Source organism: Vitis riparia, chromosome 8, assembly GCF_004353265.1.
Source record: "Vitis riparia cultivar Riparia Gloire de Montpellier isolate 1030 chromosome 8, EGFV_Vit.rip_1.0, whole genome shotgun sequence".
NCBI classification, from domain to species: Eukaryota; Viridiplantae; Streptophyta; class Magnoliopsida; order Vitales; family Vitaceae; genus Vitis; species Vitis riparia.
Genome location: NC_048438.1, coordinates 9731314 through 9740495, shown reverse-complemented (window position 1 = coordinate 9740495; position 9182 = coordinate 9731314). Strand labels below are relative to the sequence as shown.

At 38.6% G+C, this 9182-nt stretch overlaps 1 protein-coding gene across 1 annotated transcript; it reads left to right on the top strand.

Annotated features, from left to right (window-relative positions):
* The first annotated feature begins 6567 nt into the window (after positions 1 to 6567).
* Positions 6568 to 8783, top strand: LOC117920738. Its single transcript, XM_034838338.1, has 2 exons — positions 6568 to 6658; positions 7074 to 8783. The coding sequence occupies exons 1-2, from the start codon at positions 6636 to 6638 to the stop codon at positions 8443 to 8445; spliced, it is 1395 nt and encodes a 464-aa protein (XP_034694229.1). The 5' UTR covers positions 6568 to 6635; the 3' UTR covers positions 8446 to 8783.
* The last annotated feature ends 399 nt before the right edge of the window (positions 8784 to 9182 follow it).

Here is a 9182-nt window from a genome sequence, read left to right as displayed (position 1 = left end):
ACAATCAACCAAGATCAAGAACAAAATAGAATTATCGTGGTTCGATCAACTTGATCTACATCCACACTGATTTCCTAAAGCCTTTATTAAATTTTACCAACCAGAGCTTACACAAGAATCAAAAACAAAGAAATTACAGTTTTTCTCCAAGAACCCTCCTCACCTCTATTTCTTTCTTTCTATATAGGAAAACCAAAACAGACCTGTGGTTATGGATTTCAAAGCTCTTTTTTTTTCTTGCACTCTATTATGTACAATTGAATGTCTTGATCTAGTTTTCTCGAGTCTGAATCTTTTATAACAGTAAAAAAACTCTAACTATCTAACAACACTCCCAAGATAGTCGTTATCCTACCCAGGTCAGCAAGTTTTCTGTTTGTTAGTTAAGCTTAGTCAACAACCTTGCCACTTGTCACTTGATAGTTGGCAAACTCTACAAAACTCCACCTTGACAACCTATTAAGTTGACAAGTGTTTGAACTACCTTCAGGTCTCAGTACCTTCCCTAATGGGAAGTCTTCAACAGCCTCCCATGTTGACCAAATTCAAACAGTGTTTGAACTTAGTCACATTTAGAGACTTAGTCAACATGTCGGATGGATTGTCTTTAGTAGGAACTTTTCCAACTCCAATCTCTCCTACAACAATGATATCTCTCACAAAGTGCAGTCTTACATCAATATGTTTGGACCTTTCGGGGGATGATTGATTCTTGGCTAAATGGATTGCACTTTGGTTATCACAATATACAACAATTTTACCTTTGTACATGGCCAATTCTTCTGTAATACCCTTTAGCCAAATTGCCTCCTTCACAGCCTCTTTCATTGCCATGTATTCAGCTTCAGTGGTTGAGAGAGCTATCATTGATTGAAGGTTGGCATTCCAACTCACTGCTCTCTAAACATGGTGAATACATACCCAGTAAGAGACTTTCTTATGTTAATGTTCCCAGCATAATCAGCATCTACAAACCCTAGTAACTAAGTTCCCAACTCACTATTACCTCCATAAACTAGCCCCAAGCTTCTAGTACCAACTAAGTATTGAAGAAGCCACTTTACTGCTTGCCAATGTGGCTTTCCAAGGGAGCTCATGTATCTACTTATCATGTTAACTGCATATGCAAGATCAGGTCGAGGACACACCATAGTGTACATCACACTGCCCACCATGCTAGCATAAGGTATCATTTCCATAAACATTTTCTCTTCATGAGTCTCAGGTGCTTGTGTTATGGACAATCTAAAATGTTTTCCTAGAGGAGTACTCACTGTCTTTACATTATTCATCTCATATTTGCTTAGTACCTTTGAGATGTATGACTTTTGAGATAGCTTAAGTAACCTCTTGCTTATATCTTTTTCTATCTCCATTCCCAAAATCCTCTTGGTTGAACCAAGATCTTTCATTTCAAATTCAGCCTTAAGCATCTCTTTGACCTGCTCCAAGTGTCTTCTCTCCTTACATGCCACCAGCATGTCATCCACATATAGTAAAAGATATACCATGTTGCCCTTAGTTAGCTTAAAATATACACATCCATCATGGTTGCTCCGATTGAAACCAATATCTAGAATGTACTTATCAAATCTCTTATATCATTGCCTAGGTGATTGCTTTAAGCCATTAAGAGATTTCTTAAGTAAACATACCTGACCATCCTTGATTCCTCCCCCAAAGCCTTCGGGTGGTTGCACATAAATCAACTCATCAAGTTCTCCATGTAAGAATGTTGTTTTCACATCTAGATGATCTAACTCCAAGTCTTCATGAGATACAAAAACTAGCAACAATTGGATTGAATTATGTTTGACTACAGGAGAAAATATCTCATTATAGTTAACACCCTCCTTTTGTGAAAACCCCTTAGCCACCAGCCTTGCCTTGTACCTTAGAGTCTCCTCCCCTAGTGTCCCTTGCTTTCTTTTGAAAACCCACTTGGAGCCTACTAGCTTTCGGTCCTTAGGTTTAGTGACCAATTCCCAAGTCTCATTTTTCCTCAAGAAATCCATCTCCTCTTGTATAACTTTTACCCACTGATCAGTTTTATTGTTGTTGATGGCTTCTTAGTACGTTTTTGACTTCATATCCACTATTTTTTCAGCTACACTCAATGCAAATGTTGTCATCTCAGCTTGGTCATACCTCTTGGGAGGTTTGACTTGTTTTTTCTATCTGTCTCTTGCCAGACTATAGGACTCTAGCTTGAGTTGGTTCATCTAGTCTTTCCTGTACTACTTCTTCTTGAACTGTCTCTAATGAAGTCTCTGTAGACTTTTCAAGTTGCAAAGTCTCATACTCCATCTCAAACTGTAACTGATATGACTCTTCCACATCTTTGGCTGGAGTTTGTTTTGGCATATCTTGCTCATTAAAAGTTACATCTCTGCTAATTATACACTTCTATTTGCCTTGTGTTTCTATCCACAACTTGTAATCTTTAACTCCTTTCAGATACCCTAAGAAAGTACACTTTACAGCCGTGATTCTAACTTATCTATTTTGGTGTGTACATAAGTTGTGCACCCAAAAACTTTGAGATGTTGATAATTTACAGCTTTCCTAATCCATTTTTCTTAAGGGGTTTTGAATATTAATGTTGATGATGGGCTCCTGTTGATCAAATGGGCACATGTTTCTGCAGCCTTAGCCTAGAAAACCTTTAACAACCCTAAACTTGACAACATGCATCTTACCCTCTCCAAAATGGTCCTATTCATGCGCTCAACTAGGCCATTTTGTTGAAGTGTATATATGACAGTTCTATGTGTAGCTATGCCTTCATTTTGACAAAATGAATTAAAATCATTTGATAGGAACTCAAGCCCATTATTTGTTCTCAACTTCTTTCATTTTCTGCCTACTTGAGTTTCAACCGGAATTTTCCACTCTTTGAACTTTAGGAAGGTCTCACTTTTATTATTAAGAAAATAAATCCACACTTTCCTAAAGTAATCATCAATAAGAGTTAAGAAGTACCTTGCTCCACCTAACGACGGTACCCGTGATGGTCCCCACAAGTTAGAGTGTATATAATTCAGCTGGTTTTGTGTTTCATGTACTGTTTTGGCAAACTTCACCCTTGTAGTCTTGCCAAACACACAATGTTCACAAAAAGGCAAATCTGTCAGCTTGTAGTTTCCTAGCACCCCTTGCTTCTGCAGCTCTTGTAGTCCCTTATGGCTAATGTGACCAAACCTCTGATGCCATAGCTTGGTTGTCCCCACATCTTCCTTCAGCACAGTAGAAACCTTGTCTATCACAGTTTGGCCTATAAGGGTATACAACCCATTTTTAATTGTCCCTTTCATGACAGTAAGTGAGCCTCTAGCCACTCTCAAAGAGTTAGGTTCTAACTTGAATGTATATACTAACTTGTCTAGCATTCCAAGTGAGATAAGGTTTCTTTTTAACTCAGGTATATACCTGACATCTTCAAGAACTCTTTCAATGCCATCATAGTGCTTGATCCTGACAGTACTAGTACCAAGAATCTTTCAATGTTTATTATTTCCCAGCATGACATGACTTCCATCAGTTTCTTTAAAGTCTTCAAACCAAGCTTTGATAGGACACATGTGAAAAGAGCACCCTGAATCAAGTATCCACTCCTTGACCGAGTCCACCTCTGTCACATTCAGCACCTCAGCAGTGTCATATCCATCCAAAATCACAACAACATCACCCTCATTCACGGTTTTCTTGATTGTGTTTTGTCTCCTATCCGGGCAATCCTTCTTGAAGTGCCCTTTCTTGTGACGGATAAAACACTTGAACTTCTTGGTCTTGGATTTTGATCTAGCCTTTGAATTATTGCCCTTTTTTTTTTCTCATTCGTCATATCTGCCCCTGATGTTTAAACCCTCACCCGACTCATCCTTGGGTTCTTCTTGTTTCTATAATTCTCTAGCATGCAAAATGGACTACACCTCATCAAAGGTTAGGTTGTCTCTCCCATACATTATGACCTCTTTCATGTTAGTATATGATGCATCTAAAAAAGTCAGTAACAAAATTGCTTTATCTTCATCTGATATTGTGATATCAATATTTTCCAAATCTAAGATTATCTTATTGAAGTGATCAAAATGCTCTTCAATTAACATACCCGGGGTCATCTTGAATGTGTATAACTTGATCTTCTTATGTAATCGGTTTACTAATGACTTGGTCATGTATAGGCTCTCAAGCTTGAGCCACAACTCAGCTGCAGACTTTGTTTTGGCCACCTCTCTTAGCACAGTATCACCTAAAGAAAGAATGATGGCACTGTGAGCTTTCTCCAACAATTCTGTCTTCTCTTTTTCTTGCATGGTATTGGGCAGGTTTTTCTCTCCAAGTAAGGCATCTTGGAGCCCCTGTTGAACCAGTAATGCCCTCATCTTTAGTCTCCATAACCCGAATTCATTTATGCCTGTAAACTTTTCTACATCAAACTTTGTAGTCCCCACTATAACCCAAAGGCTCTGATACCAATTGTTGAGAAAAAAAAAAAACCAACCTTGAACTAGGGACTGTTAGAGCATAAACTAAACCAGAAATAGATGACTAGTTTACAAAGAACTTCTCTTAGGAACAAAATCAAATAGCTTGTACACAATCAACCAAGATCAAGAACACAAGAGAATTATTGTGGTTCAATCAACTTGATCTACATTCACACTGATTTCTTGAAGCCTTTATTAAATTGTACCAACCAGAGTTTACACAAGAATCAAAAACAAAGAAATTACAGTTTTTCCCCAATAACTCTCATCACCTCTATTTCTTTCTTTCTATACAGGAAAACCAAAACAAACCTGTGGTTATGGATTTCAAAGCTCTCTTTTTTTCTTGCACTCTATTATGTACAATTGAATGCCCTAACCTAGTTTTCTCTAGTCTGCACCTTTTATAACAGTAAAAAAACTCTAACTATCTAACAATACTCCCAAGATAGTCGTTATCCTACCCAGGTCAACAAGCTTTCTGTTTGTTAGTTGAGCTTAGTCAACAGCCTTGCCACTTGTCACTTGATAGGTGGCAAACTCTATAACATGCACACACCTTTTGTGTGTTGCATTTTTTTCCAACGCCTCAAGGTGTTTTCAAGACATCTCGAACACATTTGTGTATATACAATGAATTTAGGGGAGTTGGGTGTACAAAATGAAAAAGTGAAATGCAAGATCCTAGTGCACTAACAACTTTATAAAAAGATCTTAAGAAAAATATTGAACTTGGAATATCATCTCTTTGATGTTGTCTCCTTCTTGATTTTCTTTTTATTTTGATATATTCTTGATTGTCTCTTTGAAAATTTTTCTTATATGATCATATTTGAAATATAATTATTAACTTCAAATGTTGTTGTCATTGTTAAAATCGATATTAGCCAAATATTAGTTTCACATTAGATTTAACACAAATCACATAATATGAATGTGTCTTCGTTTGTTTGAAAAAGGGAAAAATAAATAAATAAATACAAGAGACACTGTGTTGGCACACTAGTAATAAAATAAGGGCTAGGTTTTTCTTCACTGCTCTATGGGGCAAAGAACAAGTACACGTAAACCTCCTCACCCATCAAGTCAAAAAGGCGAAGGCAGTACTAAAACAGATCTCAGCACACAAAGTTGACTTCTAGGTCAACACTCTGCATGGCATGAAAGATACCATCGTGGCCTGTTTGCGTTTGAGCATGCACCCTGCAGTGCATCCAGCAACCCCTCAACCTTATCCAACATGGATTCAGTCTCAGGCAACACCATGATACACACCAACACACAAGATGATCAATCGTTCCAAACTTGTTGGACAAATCATAGGATGTGCAGGACATGTGCAGTAAATGGCATGATGTGTATAGACTCATTCTGTATAAGCCAATTTTATTTTATTTTTATTTTAAAAAAAACTTAATGCCAATAAAAAAAGAACTAGAAATATTTTATCATTTTATTTATTTGAATATTCTTTATTATTATTTTTTAATTGGAGGGCTTGAGAGAAAAAAGGAAAAAAAATTAAATATCACAAAAGTAAAATTTTCTCAAATATTCTAAAATTTTATATGCGATTTTTAAATTTTGCTAGAGGCATGATTGAGTGGCCTTGCCCCCACCCTGAACGGACCAAACCCTCTTGGGCACAGCGTTCCCTTTGAGCACAACGATGAAACTTCCACCCTATAAACCTCCAAACAAAATCCGAAAAGCCATTCTTGTCCGACCAAAGGAGCCCCAGTATGACAAAGGGGCAGGAACACGAAGTCACAAAATTATATGAGATAAGAAATATATATATTTACGAAGAAAATCCAACCAAAGTGGTTAAGCTTCATCAACCAAGAAAACACAGGCGGCTACAGATTTTCCCGAACATGTGCTCACCGCCTGGCAGAAAATAGCGGCCAGGAAGAGGCCACCTCATGCTGAGAGATGTGCCACGTGGTAAAAAAGGCGTAGCCCTTTCTTTGTCCCTAAGACACAGCCGGTGAGCCAGCTAGGGTCCGCGTTGTTGCTTACTCATACTCGTTAAGTTTTGCAGACGACCTTTTACATATTTTTTGCTTTGGGGTCTCAGAAAACGTCTGACTAAGTAGCACTAGTACTATCATTATCATCTGTAGAGTGGTATACGGGCATGTCATGTCGTCCGAAGATTCTAAAGGGTGACTTTCTATTTCCTTCTTTCCACTGATGTGACCCTTTAATTTCCTTTCCTTTTCCCCTTGCCTGCTCTTTCTTGATTTCACTGCTTCTTTGTTGTTCTTTTTGTTGGTTTCATTGTCTTATGTTGAAATTTTATGGGGGTGATGTAAATTTTTGTGTTGTAGTATTCTTGGTGCAAATTATGAGCATTTCTGGTGTAGGTTTGGTGCGCCTGATATTTTGAACAATTGAAGAGGATTGAACCTTTGTTTTTTTTCTCATTTTCTTTTGGTGCATCAGAGGCTTCGCTGTTTGTTTATTCCAGTAGTGGTTTTTAAGCAGTTTTCGAAGTTCTTTATTAAAATAGTCTGCTTTATATTATGGGCTCTTGTGGGAAGAAGTCTAGAGTTTAATCCTACCATGGGGTGGTTTCAGGGAAGGAAAAAATGCTAAAAGACGCAACGGGTGCGATTCTATAGCAGACACTCTTGCCAAGTGGAAGCACTATAACCAAGAACTTGATTCTGCCAACCAAGGAGTAAACAGGAAGAGAAAGGTCCAATCCTTGGGCTCCAAGAAGGGATGTATGCCGGGAAAAGGCGGGCCTCTGAACTCCGGTTGCAGCTACAGAGGTGTTAGGCAGAGGACGTGGGGCAAGTGGGTGGCTGAAATTCGAGAACCCAACACTTTAAGGGAACTTGGTAAGGGGAGAAGAAGGCTGTGGCTGGGTTCCTTCTCCACTGCAGAGGAAGCAGCTCGTGCCTATGATGAAGCTGCAAGGGCCATGTATGGTTCTTCCGCCCGTCTCAACTTTCCTGAGGACAGTCAACAATCAGTTGAGTTCTCTCAAGACTCCACATCAACTACAACCAGCACATCGCCCCCCAAATCTATAGAAAGACCAAATAAGTTTGGGACTAGCTTTGCTGAGGAATCAAGTGTAGAACCTGAGTGCCCTGTTGTTTGTCCAAAAGACAATAATAGTACACCTTCCGACGAGGTAGAAGTTGAGACACCTATGGATGAGGAAAATTGCGAAAATGCCACAGATACTGGTGGTTGCTATGGCTCCGGTAATGAGCTTGAGTACTTCCAGAATTTGTTGACACAAGAAACCTATGATTTTGGTCAATTACCAATTGTTACTTCCCCTTCTAATGATGTTGAATTCAAGACCCCAATAATATGGCAAGCAAATAATGAAGAACTTGAGGAGAGTCCAGAGAACAGTGACCATCATGGCTTCAACAAAGGCTTCTGGGATTTGTTATTGGGAGGACCATCTGACATTGAGCCTTTAAATCTAATAGGTACTGATAACCCTGCATTGGAGCAAACTGGGAAGTATAATTTTGGTGATTTTTCATTTACTACCATGTCTTGGACTGGTTCTGAAGTTGAGACACCAGGAATGAAGGAAGAAAAGAAAGAACAACTTGAGGGAATCATGGATTACAGTGGTCATCATGGCTTCTACGATAAGCATAGTCACTTCCGAGCATTCAAAGAAACAGTTAACATTAAAGGTTCTGAGGCAATCAATACTGATAAATCATTGACACAAGAAGGGAACTATGATGGTGATCAACTCCTGTTGCCTTTAGAAGGTCACATGCAGTTTGGGAGACCATCAGATTGCTCCCCCCAGTCTCAAAACCCAGATGCCCAACCGCTCAGAGAATTGCACCACATTGGGGAGACAGATGCCAGTGTGGATTACAAACTGGATTCCTTGGAACCCGAAAGCTATCTTGACTTCAATGATCCAAAGTTGCTAGAATCATGGTTCCCTGATTTAGGATTTTAGTCATGTTAAAGGGGCTTATTGTGATGTTCCTCATTTTATTGGTCTTTGGTTTCCTGAGACCACCCTCACTTCATGCTTTTGAGGAATTTTTTTTTGTCAACATGCTTTGGCATTGGTTTTGCAGTTCTCCTATAGAGGCTTTTGTTCTCTGTTCTCATATAGAGGCATTCAGAATTAACAGGTAGAAGGCATTTGCCTTGTATCCCTTTCAATCATAAAGCAGAGACGATTACTTAACATAGGTTTATTCAGATGTGAGATTGACAGATATCCAGACGCATTGACATTGAGTGTACAGTAGTTGCTTTCTTAAGGAAAGTTTTTTCAGTCTGCCAAAATCCCTTGATGCTATGTAATCGTTAACTTGAATTCAGTGAGGAAGCAGGTATGGTTTTACCTCTTTTCTATGTATCCCTTCTCTTCTAGCATATGTTCGCTGAATTTCTGGCCAGCTCAATGTTATTTAAACATCAAGATATGGCTCAATTCAAAAACACTTAGAAGAAATGCCCTGCCACTGCATGAGCAACTTGGTATTGATCATTAGGATAAATGCCTAAGAGTTTGAAAATGTTTGTTGTAAGGGTAAGGGCTTGAATCCTTAAGAATAGACAACAACAGTACCCGGATGCTTCAGTAATTCATGCAATACTGTGGAAGGCCATATGCTCTGTAATCTTTTATCAGATCAAGAGCATTCATACATAATGATATGTATTATAATAGAAAAATTGACC

What these genes read in the sequence shown, in the direction of transcription:
- LOC117920738 (XM_034838338.1), top strand. Translation starts at nt 6,636, where the DNA reads ATGTCGTCCGAAGATTCTAAAGG. An exon ending in TCGTCCGAAGATTCTAAAGG is followed by an intron (nt 6,659 to 7,073) that starts GTGACTTTCTAT and finishes GGGTGGTTTCAG; the next exon opens with GGAAGGAAAAAATGCTAAAA.